This window comes from Solea senegalensis, linkage group LG20 (assembly GCF_019176455.1).
Source record: "Solea senegalensis isolate Sse05_10M linkage group LG20, IFAPA_SoseM_1, whole genome shotgun sequence".
NCBI lineage: Eukaryota > Metazoa > Chordata > Actinopteri > Pleuronectiformes > Soleidae > Solea > Solea senegalensis.
Genome location: NC_058039.1, coordinates 2386931 through 2405080, shown reverse-complemented (window position 1 = coordinate 2405080; position 18150 = coordinate 2386931). Strand labels below are relative to the sequence as shown.

Here is an 18150-nt window from a genome sequence, read left to right as displayed (position 1 = left end):
AAACTGCTTCACAGTACGAGACCTTCGATGGCTCTTTTGGAAGTGGTCTGCTGCAGTGGCATCTCAACAGCAGACAGGAAGAGAACGTGGCGATAAAATGAATGATTTAAAAAAGCCACCTTGCTCCTGGGATGCTGCCTTGACCCAGCAGAGGTGGCGGGGAGAGAGAAGAATGATGGCCAAGCTATCATCTATGATGGACAACCTGTGTCCCGCCCCCTGCAGGACACCATCACAGCACTGCTCATCACCTCCAGTGACTGAAACATCCGAAATGATGTAAAGTAGACCACATGTAACCCACTTATGTATACTCATCCTATGTAGAATATCTCACATGTGCTATGTTGAATATCATCTTAATATTGAGTATTTTTTATTGATTTGTGTATTGTCTTTTCTGCCATAACACATGAATGTCACCATTGTGGCATTAATAAAAAAAACTACTGGTTAAATTATGATTAGTTACTAGATTACTGACCCTTTATAAATCACTACAATGACCATATTCTACAATTATCACCTAGACCCCACTTTAGAATGATGAATGATGAACTTTTCCAATATTAACACATGTAGTGTGCATATTGTTGAATAGGAATAGGTTGTATTGATTAAATATTAATAAGGAAGAATAACAGCTTTTGTGCAAACTAGGTCCATACCAAGCAAAGCAGTGTTCATTAACATCCTTACTAAACATCATTAGTAGGTTATGTAAAGTAAACTCTTAACTTTTGACCTATCAGTGGTTAATTAAGAATATGGTCGTAACCCAATAATGTGTTAAGATGTGCTTTGTCTTTGACTAATTAAGGGTTCATCATGATAAATATGTATAGCCTAATATATGTATCTTGGCTTCTCATTTAACGTTAAAAAGGATAATAAAACAAAGAAAATTATCTTATAAAAGCAGACAATTGAAAGAATAAATAATTAAAAACAGGATATGAACAGCAAAACGGTCAAATGTGAAAGGCAGAAAAAGAGAGAGGATCTTCCTTTATCACCCGGACACATAAACAGATTTTCATATCAACATAATTTGCACACACAGGCGGTGTGTTCAGCAGTATTACTCCAAAGGTACATTCTATTTTGGCCTGTGTGGATAAATAGGCTGCCTTTATTTTGGTAACACACTCCACAGCCTGAAAGGATCTGCATGGGGAGGCTCAGAATCACCTAGAATGATAGGTTGTTTTAAAAATAGCAGCACAATTTTCATTATATGGCCTTCTTTATACACTGCGTTGATGAGGCGGAGTGTTCCAGCTCATGCGTGCCAGTCTAACATCCATGCCAATTTGTGCATTTAATGAGCTACAGCAGGAAAATAGCAGCTGAGAGTGACACAGCGCCTTGTTTCCCCCGATCAGGCCTGGTATTTCTGGGACTCTTGCGCCACCATGTGTTCGAATTCCCTCAGATTTCACAATGGCTTACACTTCTTCTTATCTCTCTTCTACGAAAAGAATATACTGACAATCGAAAGGGTTGACTGAATCTAACAACAATAATAATAATAATAATAATAATGATAATAATAACTTAACAAACATTCTAATAATAATCATATCTAATTTACAGTTTTATCTCCAAATTACATCATTACATTTGAGCACTCGACAGCAAAGACACCTGTCAGAGTTGGTTGAAAGATGCAGTGGTTCACAAAGACTGGGTTGAAGACCCATAGATGGGTCGCAGGAGATTTTATTTGGGTCCCCAATCAAATTTGCTGAATTTTCCCCAACCTTTTTACTCAGGATTTATTTGCATATGTCATCAATAACATGCATTAAAGGCGATTATTTGTTTATTGAAAATTCGGTTTCATAAATATGGCTGAGAAAGTTTAAGAAACACTAGTTTAGTGGACATTAATTTAAGATCTTCTTAAAAACAATGAAGTACAATGAAGTCAGTCTCATGTTCATAGCATTTTGGACAGCTAGCACACCACATTATGAAATGGGAGGCAATTTGCAACACTATAGACAACTTATTAAAGTTATATACCCCTAGATATACCACATATTATGTGTATTTAAGTTGATATATTAGCTATATATGAAGTATATATACTGTAGATATATATATATATATGTATATACATATATGAACTAATATGCATACATAAATAAATATATACACATTAGTTGGTGGACATAATTACATAATAAAAACCGAGAAGCGGTGATTTTTAGAATCTCGAATCTCCCATTGTTTTCATGTACCTGAATGCAGCATTACGCTCCTCCCACATCGGAAGTGAAATTGTGTGTGTTTGTATAACGCCTTCCGTCTAAAAGGCAAAGATCTGTTCCACTTCATAGATCTAATCTAATTTAATACTTCACACATGCATTAGTTTTGACTGACAAACCTCAGGAAGAGCCTGACAGACAAACCCGGGGACGTCATTTACCAGGTGGGTTATGACGCGTTCATGAGCGCGGTTGTGATCGTGCGCGCGCGCGCGTGTGTGTGTGTGTGTGTGTCTTGCGTTAGCTTTCTCCACATTATATAATTTCTCTGGACAAACATGTTGAACTTTAATTTCCTCTCGTCGGTGTTATGGCTGGTTCTTTTCAAGACAGTTGCTGGGTGAGCATGGATATATGAATGTCATTGTATAAAATCATGAAAGAAATTGTTCTATTTTTAATATTAAACTAAAGTCTGTGGAGTGAAGCTGTGCCGCCAGAGTTCGTTCAACCATTCGACAAACATTTCCAAAATGTCTGACCATATTTACAAGAAACTGAAGCACAAAGTTATCTAACGTGCGTCGTTACTCACTCACGTGACTGTCCGGCGACTTCTTTCAGACCGATAAAACGTCAGGAGTCACATGACATTACGTAAAAAACACTTAAATAAGTAATGTTTAATGATATCTTGTAACACCAGATACTTATCTTGCACACTTCGCTTACATGGTCGTCAATCCAATGATAATTAAATTAATAAGACATTTATTCAGATTAAGACTTATTGTTTACATGTGTTCCTGACAGAATATTCCATTGCATTTCCATGTAGTCAGATCATGCTCCACTTACTCCAACAGGACATCATAATCTAATGATCTGATTCTTTTATTTAAAACATTTGTTTTACCTTATTTGGCTGTATGTTAGTGTAGTCACTGACTGCTTTATATTTACAACAGTAATCGATTCATTGTCCTTATTTTCAATAAGACCGTATTTGGATTTTGGGCTGCAACTACCAATTGTTTTCATAATTGGTTAATCTGTCAATTATTCCCGATTAAAATGTTGATCATTGTTTCTCAAATCCAGAAATGATGATGTTCCCAAATGTCGTGATTTTGGCCACAAACCAAAATGATTCAGTTTGAATGATTTCTTTGTTATATGGCGCAAAGAAACCAGAAAATATTCAAATTCTTAGAAGCTGACAAATTCATGTGAACAAAGTCTGTGTGCAAATACTAATCCTTTCATTCCCTTCTGTCTCACTGCTCTGCTCATCCTCTGTAGTAGTTCAGGTCAGAGAAACATAAGCAGAATGCTGGCACCGCAGGCCGAGCGGGTCATGGCACTGGGAGAATGGGAGCAGCGCTGGCAGGAGAACAGGACTGGCTTCCATCAGCCGACTGTACACAAGTAAGAATGAATGAATGAATGAATGAAGTAATACACAAGCGTGTAAAGCCATGTAAATTGTTTTATAATAAGAGGCAGACGAAGTTCAATCCTTTTACAGATGTATCAGTGTTTATGTATTGGTTATGTTACAATCAATATATTGGTGACATATTCATTCATTCATATCAGCTCCAAACATCCATATTAATCGGGCTCCATGCATTTTACAAGGCAATTGTAACAGAAATTGTCACAACAATGCAGATGTAAGCTTAACTATTAAAACACACGCACTCGCTGTTTCTTTTATGTTAGTGCTGTCATTTGAATCCTGTACAACTTTTAATTTTTCACAGGATGCTGGAGAAGAATATTGATAAAGTCCTGGCTGGACGGACGGGCGTTCGCATCTTCTTCCCTCTCTGTGGGAAAGCAGTCGATATGAAGTGGTATGAAAAAAAGCTTGTTCTATGCAGTCGGATCACATTTGCATGTTCTGTCATTTCTGAGCTCCCTCTCCTCTCTCCTGTGTGTGTGTGTGTGTGTGTGTGTGTGAATATCCCAGGCTGGCTGACATGGGCCATTCTGTGGTCGGGGTGGAGATTTCTGAAAACGGGATAAAACAGTTCTTTGAGGAGAGCAACCTGACCTACAGTGAGGAGCCTGTTCCTGCCATACCGGGAGCCAAGGTTTACAAGGTACATGGTACACATCACTGTAAACACAACTGCTTATAGCGTGCACAGTATATAACAGTTGTTATGGTTGTAATCATTTACTGAAACAGGAAGTTCACGGTCTACATCCAGGCGAGCATGTGCTGTAATATCATCATCTATTTTCCCACTAAATGGGAACATCATTTACAAAATAAATAAATAGATACATAATAAAGTATCTAACAACAACAAATCAACATCGTGATCTATTGAAGAAAAGCTGAAACAAGGGAATGAGACAATTAACTTCTCAGGAAGATGTTTAATGGCATGAATCAGAAGTAGAAGCTCATTGTGCCATACAATTCTGCCCCCTGGTGGCGACCTGGTATTTCTGTGTCGTTCCCTCTATTGCGTTTGGTTTTTATTGGGATTTTCAGAAAATGCTTTAATAGAAATGTTCCCTGGGGAAGGAGATGACGCATCAGTAAAACATTTTATTGACATGAATTATCTACTTAAATGAGTCTTTCTTCACATGTAAGCCTATTTAAATACATTTATTTACAAATCTTGTATGGTACATTTTTAATGTTACTTTATGTAAGTTTATGGACCTATGGCTAATAGTTTAATCGGAAAAACAATTAGAACAGAGTATCAATCTTTTGGTACTTGTGCTTCCTATTGTGTATAAAATCATATATGTGTCTATATCGTGTATCACAGAGGAAATTTCATGAACTCAGTGACACATTTCTAGCTGTTTTCATATCTTTATTTTTTTTCTTTTGTTCCACAGAGCTCGGAGAAAAACATCTCTCTGTATCAGTGTGACCTGTACAAGTTCTCCAGGTGCATAACCAGTATATTTACATTCCCCTTTCAAATGTGCTTTAAATAGCATTTGCTTACGATTTACCTTCTATAACAATGCTGCAGCTCCATCGAAGGTCAGTTCGGTGCCATTTGGGACAGAGGATCTCTGGTGGCCATCAACCCGGGAGACAGAGAAAAGTAAGAGACTGAAAAAAAGAAAAATTTAATTTATTCTAAGAATGTGTCAATTCACCATATTGTGTTTCATGTCGTCTTGTGCAGGTATTCCTCTCTCATACGTTCTCTCATGGCCAAAGACTGCAGATACCTCTTGGACACTTTATTGTACAATCCAGAGTTATATAACGGTGACCGTTCATACATATTCATATACAGTACATTTTATTTTACAGCCCCCCCCAAATACAGCATTTTAAAATCTATGACTTAATGGTTACTTTTTCAGGTCCTCCATTTTTTGTGCCTGATGAGCAAGTGCACAGCCTGTTTGGTGAGTGTTAGCTCGACGTGTCCCGTCATCCAGAAGGACATGATACTTTGGTATCCGTTAGAAACACGGGAACTTGACGTCCATTTGTGCCGTGTTTTCCCCCCTCAGGGAACAGCTGTGATATCGAGCTGGTGGATTCGGTGGACACCTTCGAAGACAGACACCGAAGCTGGGGACTGGACTATTTGACTGAAAATATCTTCCTCATCACTCCAAAAGAGTAGATCTCGGATAATGTTTTTAAATATAAGGCCTTGTGATGATCAGGCGAAATTAAAATGAATTTAAAAAAAAACAATTCTGAACGTAGTTCTTTTTCATAATTCTTGCATTAATAAATTATTTTGTGAACGTGTGACTGATACAATTTCAGTTTTTCCTGTGTTGAAACTAAAAAACTGAATTGACCTTAATACTAAGGTGTAAGAAAACAGGAAGTGGGAAATAGTGGTCACATTTAAAGTGAATGACCTTAATAATGGGAGTCCTGTTACGATGAGGGTCACTGTGGAGACAAACATCATGCATGACAGTGTCACCAAACAGGAAATGATGAAGATATTGAATATATCTTTAACAGTAAAGCCAAACCTGGCCATATATCTTCTATTGTTGTATAATAGAGCTGGAGTTTCATCATATTAGACTCAAACAAAAAGATTACAATTAATCACAAAAAAGTATAATTAATCTTATTTTAAGCTTAACATCATCTCCGCAGGTCAGCTGTGATGCAGTATGTGCATTGAAGCATAGAGGGCGCCAAAGCACTAGAAAGAGCCTCAGCCTCACTTACATGAATAGGCTGATGACTGATCAAGAGACCACGTGTTTAAGGGAAAGTGTGTATGAGGTTATACAGTATATAAAGTTAGATATAGACACATACGCCTGCTTATGACAAAACAAAAACCTTTATGTATGTATTATGACACCGTTTCTTTTAATGATCCACTTCCAGTTTGTTCTCATTAACTCCCATAAATTCCCAGTTCCCAGCTGGTCGAGCTGGTCAGCATGAAGGCCAGTCCACCATCTGTGAACGGGGAGCCTGAACAGAACACCACTGAGCGATGCTTATGACATAATGCAGGTGCTTAGCTTTGACAGACCCTGACAGAGCCTGTATTTAGGCAGGTGGGTGGAGACGGTAGCGGGGGAGAAATATCACGCCAACATGCAGCATGCAGCTTATTGCCTGCTCTGTATGTGACCTTTTTTCCGGACAGAAATAGCTGTTGTGTGACCTTTCGGGAACACAGACGAACAAGTGGCTGCCTGAGAGTGCACACGCTGAATACGAAAAAAAAGATGTACGTCTGATCGAATTGTCTGAGGACAGAGCTCGGCAGGTGTCACTCACTCACTCACTCACTCACTCACCTTCTTTTTTCCTCCTGAGGGACTTCCAAGAAGAGGTTTCAAGCATCTTTTGTATTCTGACACTGTGAACCCGACAGTGAGTAACAGGCCTCTTAATAGTTCAGTGAGGACAGAGAGAAGCTGGCCCTAAGGAGACAGGATGCAAGACACATTCAAGGACGGGCGTAACAGAACAGGCATTTTAGATGGATGAGGAGTGACAGCATTTCTCAATCGTGCTATTTAGGTGTACAGTATGTCTTTGTAATAATATCCTATACGTTGATGACAGTAGACAACAGCCTTGTCAGAGTTGGTAAAGTCTCCGTGTCAGGTCTACATGTCCACAGAGGTCTCCTGGGGACAAATTTGAGCACACCTTCAGTGCTTAACTTGAATATATGTGTGATTTCCAGTATGCTAGTAGTCGTAGATGTCCCGAATACAACCTAGTCTGGAACATATGGAACATTTTATTACATCTTAAAGTTGAGAATGTTTTTGATTAAAATGTGCAAATTTGGGGACATTTCTTTAAAACTGTACAGTAAAAATGTCTGATTTCCGGTATACTGGTAGTCACAGATGTCCTGAGCACAACTTGATCAGTCTTTTCCAAGACTAATAAAGAGATCTCTGTCTACAGTTGCTCAAAATCCAGTTATTAAACACTCAGAAACTCAAAGATGTGCTTTCAAATGTGAACTCAGACAGAGATACAGTGCTGAATGCTTCTTCAAGTGGAAAACTACACAGAATATGATAGAATATTTATGCACATATTTAGTCTATTCACATGGGAGTAGTATTACCTCGAGTCATTTCTCTGGAAGGTAAAAGTTGCCTAATGATTACGGACATCTTTCGATAAAGATTACCGACAATCACTGAGAAGCTGGTAATAATTACTTTAAAGTAGTAGCTGGTTATGTGAATTTACAACCAATTAATCCAAAATAAATTGTAAATGGTTTGTATTTATATAGCGCTTTTCAAGTCTCGATGACCACTCAAAGCTGCTTTACACAACAGTTTTGACCCATTCACACGCTGCCGCCACAGACGTCAGGACAGTGTGGGGTTAAGTGTCTTTGCCCAAGGACACATCGACTAGCGGAGCCGGGAAGGTCCATGATATTCAAGTTTTCTGTCACAGTTAGGACTGGCGTATGATCGATGCGGACACGTTCACTGCTTTGTCTGATAAGAAGTCCAGTCTGACAGCCTGTTTATGCTGCTCTGCTGCGTCTGACACATGATCGACACACGTGTAAGCTGCCAGAGGCCCGGAGCTCACGTCCCTGCTGTTCGCCTCAGTCCAAACAATGGAAAACCCGAGCCTTGAAGCTTGAATCACTGTTTCCAGCTGCGTTGCTGTCTATTAGAGTCCATATTATTGTATTTGTTCTGGAAAAGCAATTGGACCTGTGAGTTTGGCTAACAAAGCAGCTTATGTATGTCAGACGAAATGCTTGTGCAGCTGTCGTCAGCAGGGAAATGAACAGAACGTGGGGAGAGAGAGTTATTTGTGTTTAAATTCTGTGGACAGCAGATATAAACAATAGAAGATATGAACTTGATGTCATGAATTAAACGCGTTCATCTTTACCAGTGTTTAACAAACGACTTTTTATGGCCACCTACTTTTTAAAGATGACAAAGCATCACAACCAAACTCAATATATGAACCATGACAAGAGCAAGTTTGTATAATAATAATAATAATAATAATAAATTACTAAGTAAATAAATAAATAAATTATTTATTTTATATGATATATATATATATTTACATACATATATATACACACATATACATATACATATATATACACATATATACATACATATACATATATATATACATATATATATACACACATATAAATATATATACATATACATATACACACATATAAATATATATACATATACATATACACACATATATATACATATACACACACATATATATATATATACACATACATATATATACATATACACATATATATATATATATATATATATATATATATATATATATATATATATACATAAAACTGAATGATTTGGGGGGTTTGAAAATCATCCTTTCCAGGTTTGACAAACTGATCAACATTTTCTGACATTTTATGGACCAAATGATTACTCAATTAATCGAGAAAATAATCAAGATATGAAATAAATCGTTAGTTGCAGCCCTGTTTAAATCTCTATAACAGATCAATGTTTGATCAATGATTCATAACTCATTTTAAAACTTAAAGCTGCAATAAAAGAGAAACCTTGCAACATTATTTATATGTTGCATCTGAGTCTGGACTCTTTAGGGAGCATTTGTGTGCATACAGCAGCAGCACAGGGGGCAGGAACAAGAAGAGTTTATCCCTTTAAACTTCTGAACAACCAGGTTCTGGAACTTTTCAGCCGTACCGCCGTCTGTCTTGCCGTAAAACAAATCATTTTCTGTGTGCGGTGCGATAGTGTCACCAAGAACCACTCGGTCAAGGCATGGCTCGGTTTGGAATAAGTCAGGCTTGTGTTTCAACTGAGAATAGTACCTTTACTTGGGGGTGGATTGTGGCCGCGTAGTGCGAGGTACCAAACTGTTGACTGGTTTGTACTGCTTATTTTTCAGCTGATATTTGGTGAGCAGCAAGGTACGCCCTTGGGGCCACAGTGGCTCAGTGGTAGAGTGACATGTCTGTCGACTGTGAGTTTGATTCCCGGCTCCGCTAGTCTAGACACTTGACCCAACGTTGCTCCTGGTGGTGAATGGCAAACACTGTAGTGTAAAGCAGCTTTGACTGGTCATCAAGTGCTTTATGTATTTGTGGTGTCTGTGGTGGTCATACTGTGGTGTCTGTGCTGCCTTCTGCTAAAGATCAGCCGGCCCATCTGTGATCGCTGTGACACTGAAGCCATGGAGCTCAACCAGCAGCATGTGGCGGTGGAAAAACATCGGCGAGCATGTTCCGCGTTACACGAGGATGTGATTCATCATCGTTAAGGACTTCGTGCTGCTTTTCCCACCGCTGTGAACAGTGAAGTCACACAAACACGGACGCACGTTGTGACGTGATGTAATCTGCAGAATCTCCGTCTCAAAGCAGCCGATCACAGCTGACATGAGGTGAGAGGCGGGGTCACACCCTGGACGGGTCACCTGTCCACGTTTCAGTTCGCGCCTGAGGAAAACAAGTCCTTTATTCAGGCTGCAGTCACTTTGAATATCTGATATTTATTTGTTTTTCAAGGACTAATGCAGTGAGAATCCAGTGCCTGTGCTGGTTTATGTGGCTGATGACTGGCACCAACTCTTCATCTGATTAAAAAGATATATGCTCTATATTCATTTTAAACATCCATCCGCTTTATTCTCCACAGGAAGGACGCTGACTGCCCCAAACCACGCCCACCTCCACTATCTGAAAAGGTTTTAAAAAGTCATGTTAGGTGATTTTTAGAGCGACGGAAAAACCCTATTATACAATAGAAGTTATTGTACCATGGTCTTATACAGCCGCAGGTGCTAATCGCTAATGTGTTGGATTTTCAAATCTGGCTTGATTTTCAAAAACGAGGGCGACCACAGACACAACGATTTTAAACGTTTTAATCTAAGACGCAAACTATTTCAGGGAGGAGATTCCAGGGATTTGGGATCTCACAGAAACCTGCATGATTTACAAATACATGGAGGTGGACTGTTGGCTGAAGTCAAGACAGAATGAACTTGGCTTGTACAAGTTAGGGTTCTAAACAAAAGTCGTTCGTTACCCAGTCGACTCGCGAGGTTCTGCTCACGCCCCAATCAAAGTTAGTCATAAATATCAAACGTGTTTAATACTCTGATGCGTTCAATGATGTTAATATCGTGCTAATCCCTTACACTTCAGGATAATCTGTTCAAATCAGCCTAAAGCACCCAGGATTGTCGGAAGGGCCAGATCGGGACAGATATCCGGGCAGTTATCCTGTAGCGTGGGGCAGGATTTACTCCTGGTGTTTCTTGTGGTTCTTCAGAAACACACAAACACTTCTGCCTTGTTTTCATCTTCTTCTTCTTCATGCTCGACTTCCTTCCCCAGCAGCTCATTAGTTCGACCTCTGCGGTTTTGTTCTGGGCACGCAGCACGGACCCATGCGCCCGTCTCACACCTGTGGTTTTATTGTACATATCAGCCTGTGATCGCTGTATCCACAACCACACTCACCAATAATGTTTCCATTGTTAGCTTCGTGCTATTTTACAGTCACACAATTACACTGATTTTGGCTAAAAATAATATATCTTTATTCAAAATATGTGGCTGAGGGCGGAGCCTGGATAAATAGAGGTCTTGGAATTGGATTCAACCAAGAGTTGAACTAGCAAAGGAGGATTTGTTGTTCTTGTGTAGTTATTGCGTTTAGTTTCCCCTCTCATTTTCAAATACTTTAATCAGCCAGTATATACTGTATGTTCTTCGTTTGTTTCATTTGTTAGGGCCTAGATTTCTATTGTAATTTTGACTTTATTTTGAAAATAAACATTGTTATTTTATTTATTCTGTCCTTTGACATCTTGGTCAACGATACATACCTTTGTCTACTGTATGTATGGCTGAAAGCTCTGTTCTTGTAATAATAAAAACACCTATTGAGCCTGGACAAAAGATAATAATATGACTAATAATATGTATGAAATTCAATTCTGTCTTGTTGTTTTGAGTCTTTAATGAGGGCTGTTCTTCCCCTGTTGTGTCCCGACTCACCCTGTGAGCAGCAGAGAGACAACAGAGGTGAAGAGGATGAAGACTCTGAGCCTGCAGTCGTGACCGCCATCCATATTCGACGATGCAGTTCTATCTGTATGCGACCCAAGCTGAGCGAGACTGCAGCGCCGCCCGCATGAACCTGAGTATGTATGTATGTGTGAGTGTGTGCAGAAAAAGTTACTATTTGCAATACAGTTGTGTGCTTAGATTTAAAAATGTATTCTTTAACACACACACTCTTACTACAGTCTATAGCCATCGTTCTCAAACTGTGGTACGTGTACCACCAGTTGTACGCAAGCTTCCTCTGGTGGTACTTGGAGGAAAAACAGAAATACTGTTTACTACCGTATAAACCAGGGTATGTGATCGGAGTGGAGCTGAGGAATATAACAAAAATAATACTACTACTACTACTACTACTACTAATAATAATAATAATAAATAGAAATAATAATAATTTGAGTCACCTTATCTCTCAATCCATCTTAATATAGTTCACTATACCAGTATGAGGAAGAGGAGGATGATGAGAGAGCAAATGATCATATTGGGAATAAATCCGCCTCCTGTGAAAAGTCTGTAGCTGACTTTGACTTATTTACACCACTGTATTCTAAAGTTGGAGATCATGGTGCTACTTTGAGAAAAAAAGAAAGAAAGAAAGAAAGAAAAATGAAAGAAAGAAAACAAACTAAACTAAAAAGACAATTTCATACAGAATTCAGAAAAAAAGTTTCTGAAAAAACTATGAACCCATTGAAAGAGACAATTAACTGTCATAATGTGTTTGCTTTGAAAAATAACACACTGCTGTGGTAATGGACAGCCAAGTAAATGAAGCATGTGAAATAACTATTAGCAAACAGCATAAGCAGTGATTCGCAAAATTGGAATGATGCACAATAATTATTAACAGCACTAAAAGGGAAAATACATTTTTGACATTTTCTTCTCTCACACACACATTTGTGTCTTAACTGAAGCCAGTGGCCAATTTTCTTCACTTTGTTTTCTTTTCTTTTTTAGGTGTAGTAGAAAATGTCAGGTTTTGCCTGATACAATGTTTTTACTATTTGATATCCAAGTGCCTCCCCCCTGCCCTTTTCTACACCTAATTCTACCTTTAACTTAAATTCACAACCTTTGTTAAGCATGTTTTTATATATATATATATTAATTTATTTGTTGTGTGTGTTTTAAATATCATGACTATTTATTAACATCCAGATCTGATATTTGAATTCTTTCAACATTAAAGAAGTAGTTTCCTTGTGATCATGTGTGTTTGACATTATTATGTCAGATTATTTTGGGGTCCTGTTTTATGTTCTGCTCTAATTTGAAAACAAAGGATTGATTCTCCCTCTGCCTTCTCTAAACCATGAACAGTATTCTTTAAATAACTATTTTATTAGAGATTTTTTTTTTACCTGCAAGCAGAAATAAAGCTAAGTCTGTCTTTAATCTTAAATCCTCATCAGTGTGAGGTTGTGAACCAGTTAAAAATCAGTCCTCACAACCATAGAAAGACATGCAAACACCATGTTTGATGAAACTGTGACTCTTGAATTTAAATCAGTCTCTTTTTTGCCAGCTGGTGGTGCTGTTTAATCAAACATAATGAAGTTCATCATTCAATCCACATATGTAGGAAAGAACACTGTCTGCATATATTCACCTTATTTGGATTATAATTTGGATTTTGTGGGAGAATTAAATTATATTTAGCCTTCACACAGGGTTTATTTTTTCATCCTCTTCTTTTAGAAACTTAGAATCACTGAAGGAGTCCTGTCAAAAGAGAGGTTTCACTGTGTGTCCTTGTACTGTCTTCAACCAGGCTGCTGCTTCCAAACGCACACGCACACACACACAGAGAGAGACAGTCTGGTTTCCATGACTTCGGGGGACATTACATTGACTTGCATTCATTTCCTGCAGACGTATACTTTAATGTCTTCACCTTAAAATGTACTAATTTACATTACTGGGGTTTGTTTATTGTCCCCCAAAACATGAGTAACACACCTTACACACACAGACACACACACACACACACATACATACTCTCGTCCAAGCTCAGTGGCAGAAGGAGCTTTGCCTTCGCCCTAATTGGCTGTGTAATCTGGGACACCAGGAGCAGAGTTAAGCTCTGAGGAGGTGAAGGATGAGGCCTGGGCAGTGTCACAGTGGGGGATGGGTCACCACATGCAGTGTGTTTAATTTCATTTTTATGATTTTTATTTCACATTTTCAAGTTGAAGCTGCATAACCTTTATTATTTTGTTATTATTGTGCCTCTGTTTGGTCATCATGGACAAAAACAGTGTACCATTATTTGTATGCTGTGTCGCTCTTTGAAGCAAAACTATCAGACCTGAGTGAGGGAGCGTTTGTGTGTATACAGCTGCAGCACAGGGGCGGGCGGGGAAAGTAGAATTCACTTCTGCAACGTTGTGTGAGTGGTAAATGTATTGAATTAACAGAGCTTTCCTAGTCTTGATGATTAAGTGTCTTGCCCAAGGACACATTTGCATGTAGACTAGAGGAGCCAGGAATCAAACTCACAACCTCCCGACGACTCGCTCTACCACTGTGCCACAGTGATACCAAACTTTACTGATTACTTTACTAGCACACTAGCACTGTTGCCTCTGTCTGACTTGACATGAAACAGAGTACTTCCTGTGTGCAGCACAGGAATGTTGCCAGGCAACACAATATCTAAACACCGCTACTGTTTAATATTAGAAAACACAGAGGCAGTTGTGTGACAGGATTTTTACTCTGTGAACCCATCCGACAATAAGGGTATGTAAATCGAGTCTTTACTAACAGTTCATTAATGTTATTCAGTTTAATGAAGTTATTAATGTCATTAATAACTGTTAACGAACAGTTAAAAGCTTTAAATAACTGTAAATAACTCTTGAGTTAACATTTATTAAAGGTTTCTGTGTCTGTAAAGTTAAAAATGTGTCTGTTATTTTTGTATAAATACTTTACCTTTATTCATGCTCCCTTATTGTAAAGTGTAAAACATGCATTCCCTTAACTATGACTTCATAAACATATGGGAGGACAGAATAATCATTACTTAACTATAATTAAGCATTTATTAACCATCGTTACCCTTTATTAATGTTCCTTGTGAGCCTTATTTTAAAGTAGGAAACATGTTCCACACACATTTAGTATCTGTGTGATGCATTAATATTTAATAATTAATAGTAAAGTAATGCTTGTTCATAAACCGTTCACATACCGTGCTGCAGTTTTGTGCAAGGTCGACTACAGGTCGTTCTGTTGTTGTTTGTGTTCAGGTCATAATACATGAAGCGTTTGTTCGGCACAAAAACAAAACAGCACAGGTCACATGAAATGGTTACAGTCTGTTTCCCTCAAGGCTCCTTTACCTTGCCTCGCTGCCTCATCATCCCTCGTTTGTGTCGACTTCCTGCTCCTCCAGTGCAGTCAGTGTGGTTCACACCGGGAGAGACGCTCTCTGCCGGAGTCAAACCTGCATCGTCACTGACCAGGTTTCCTCTCCTGGGAATGCAAATCAAAGAGTGAGCTACAGCTGAAATGGAACAGACATCGATACACTGTATCTGCAGTGGATTCTGTTCATGGAACATGAACTATAAGAAAAGGCAGGTTGTGTCATTACCTGCTGCTTTTAAAGAAAGCAGCAAGAAAGGAAAGAAAGGCCCTTGTTTCAACCGGGTTTCAACCGGGGTCTTCAAATATGAAAGTGCAAATTAAAACAAGGCAATTTTTAAAAATGTTACAGCCCTCTAATATAAACAACTATCACACAATGAATGCAATGTCTACTGTGACATTTCTATCAATATTATTTGACTCCTAATTGGAGGGAAGGGGGCCCCCAAACTAAATTCAGCTTAGGGCCCCGTAAAATCTGGGGCTGGCCCTTAACAAATTTTCCAAAATGTCAACCTGTAATAATCAGCTACAACAAAATTCCACAAATATGTAACTTTCTGTCCACATACTGTTTTAATGAACGTATATGTAGCCTGTGCTAGTTTTAAGATGTTTATTTTTTGATCAGTGTACAGTGTTTGAGTATAAAGTTTAAAGCCACTAAAGAACATTTGTCCTGACAGAGACGAGTAGTTTTGAGGGAGTCACCTTCGCAAGAAAAGTGACCTCAAATTTACGCGGCCAAGATGGCGCCTGAGGAATTTAGTTTGGCAGAGCCTGCGCTCATGAAAGTTGAAGGCTTTATTGTTCACAAAGGGCAGACAGACTGTTATCAAGTGGGATTAGTGGTTTTCAAAAAGGTTCCGGGAAAACGGCTGTTTCCACTCCCCTGATTTATTTTAGTGATGTGGAAACCTGACTGCGAGGTGGAAGATTGAAAAGGCCGTACATCACACAAGAGTCAGTGAAGATAGTTTTACATGACGGAAAATTGATTTTTCATCCATGCATTTTTAGGGGATTAATACTTTAATTCATGTTCCAGGACTGTGACCTGTTGCAAACATCCCACAACATTTGTATTTTTTTCATGTACATGTATCAAACTCAAAATACAATTTTATTCAGCACGCATAACAGAGGTGGAACCAGAGGGGGGGGTTATAAGGGGGCTCAGCAGCCCCACCTTTGTATTTTACTCCCTCTTTTCACTTTAAATGGCTCAATGTACCGGTTCATTGAGCTGTCGCTCCAAAACTTAGTAGCCAATCAGCAGGCAGTGTCCTAAGGCCCGCCCACAAAAAAAACACACAGCACTAAGAACAAATCAGGGAGTGCAAAGAACAAGTGTATTTTCAAACAATAAAATATTATATTTTTAAATGATGAAATCTTTTTAAAAAGTGTTGTTTGATTCTTGAAAAGTGTTTGAAAATATTGAGACTAATCTAATTCCACACGAGGGAAGCAACATAAGATAATCAGGTGGTGGTTTTGGAAAATAAGGTTCTATATTTTAGGTTAATAAAAGACTGCAGGACATAAGCTGCTGGATCACAAAGTGAAACAAACTGGTAACAAAACGTGCACTCACCACACAGAGTTCTAAATTAAACCAATGCATGAACAACACTGAGCAGGTTTACGAAGTCAAAACGCGGCCGCCACCATCGAACACCAGCCCTGAAGTGAAGTCTTCCAGGCGTTTTTATCCTGCAGGCTGGCAGGTGTTGGCTGTTTGCACTCCAGTCACTAATGGCTGACGGTCCACAGCTGAGCAACCTCAGCTTACCTGGAAACACACACACACACACACACATGCACCCAGACGCACACGCAACTATTGAGTACAGCAAAATATTGACTTAGACACATGTGACTACAGGCCTGTATGTGCTATAAATAGATATATCGATAGATTTTTATTATCAACATACCATGAGATTAATAAGAGTAATAAATAAAACAGATAACATACATACATATAATATACATAGCATACATATACTATGCTAGGTTTTCAATAATATTTATCTCTTTTCTACATTTATGTTCTTTTGTGAGTCCTCCAACTTGTGTGTATACTTATAAACAATAGTGTTTATATTTGGCTCTTCTGAGGCTTTTTCATGGGTAACTAAATGTATTTTGCATAAAAACTGTTCCTTGCATTCACTAATACTATCTTAACACGACACGCCTTTAATTTTAAATTGGACCTCTGACTTGTTTCATTATTGAATGTATAAGCTTGCTTTGCTCTGCATTTTCTGTTATTTGACCTCGTCTGACCTTCCAATTGGACACAGTTTTTGATTTCAGTCTGACACGCCTGCTTTAAAGAGGCAAAAAGACGCGGGTATAAGAACCTGACAACCTCCAGTATTAACAATTATCACACAATCCACAACAACCAAACATGTGGCGAGCATTTTCTTTACAATGATATGGTCTCCCTCACAAGTTAAAATGGAAACCTTCAGACAGGAACACTTAATAATGTAAATTTTACCACATATGTTTGTAAATGTGTCGTCTACATGTTTGTTAGTAAGTGCTGACTGTTTTGTGTTGATATACATTTGGTTTCCTGTTTATACGCATTGACCTTTTCAACCTAAACATCTGTGGACACCGTTAAAACGGACAAAAACAGACCTAAGGTGAAGATGTAAACCTGAGTGTACGAATGCATAAACAACTTTTCAGGTACAAAAACAAACAAAGCTGAAACAACAACTTGAATTTAAAAGCCATTTAATATAAATATATAATAATAACATAAAACTCAATGTGTTATACGCACACCTGACTGAAAATATGTTATTAATCCATTTATACCAGCAGGGGGCGACTTTGCCCACGGACGGAACTCCATTCAGTGTTCACTCTTATACACACACACACACTCATATAAACATTTACACATAAGCGACAATGCACACACACACACACACACA

The 18150-nt window shown here is 38.4% G+C and overlaps 1 protein-coding gene and 1 long non-coding RNA gene across 5 annotated transcripts; one reads left to right on the top strand and one right to left on the bottom strand.

Annotated features, from left to right (window-relative positions):
* Positions 1 to 2262: 2262 nt before the first annotated feature.
* On the top strand, positions 2263 to 5970 carry LOC122786075 (probable thiopurine S-methyltransferase). Of its 4 annotated transcripts, none has more exons than XM_044052096.1 (9): positions 2263 to 2440; positions 3522 to 3644; positions 3983 to 4075; positions 4192 to 4324; positions 5088 to 5140; positions 5228 to 5302; positions 5387 to 5472; positions 5571 to 5615; positions 5724 to 5970. In XM_044052096.1, the coding sequence occupies exons 2-9, from the start codon at positions 3547 to 3549 to the stop codon at positions 5837 to 5839; spliced, it is 699 nt and encodes a 232-aa protein (XP_043908031.1). In that variant the 5' UTR covers positions 2263 to 2440; positions 3522 to 3546; the 3' UTR covers positions 5840 to 5970. The 4 variants fall into 4 exon arrangements, with proteins under 4 accessions (XP_043908031.1, XP_043908030.1, XP_043908028.1 ...); XM_044052095.1 differs by having other exon boundaries at positions 3519 to 3644; XM_044052093.1 differs by lacking the exon at positions 2263 to 2440 and adding an exon at positions 2486 to 2616.
* A 1038-nt stretch (positions 5971 to 7008) lies between these two features.
* Positions 7009 to 16907, bottom strand: LOC122786062. The gene is made up of 3 exons (XR_006362399.1): positions 16785 to 16907; positions 15160 to 15292; positions 7009 to 7124 (listed from the first exon to the last, which is right to left on the bottom strand). It is a non-coding gene; the product is annotated as an uncharacterized LOC122786062 (long non-coding RNA).
* Between the last annotated feature and the right edge of the window lie 1243 nt (positions 16908 to 18150).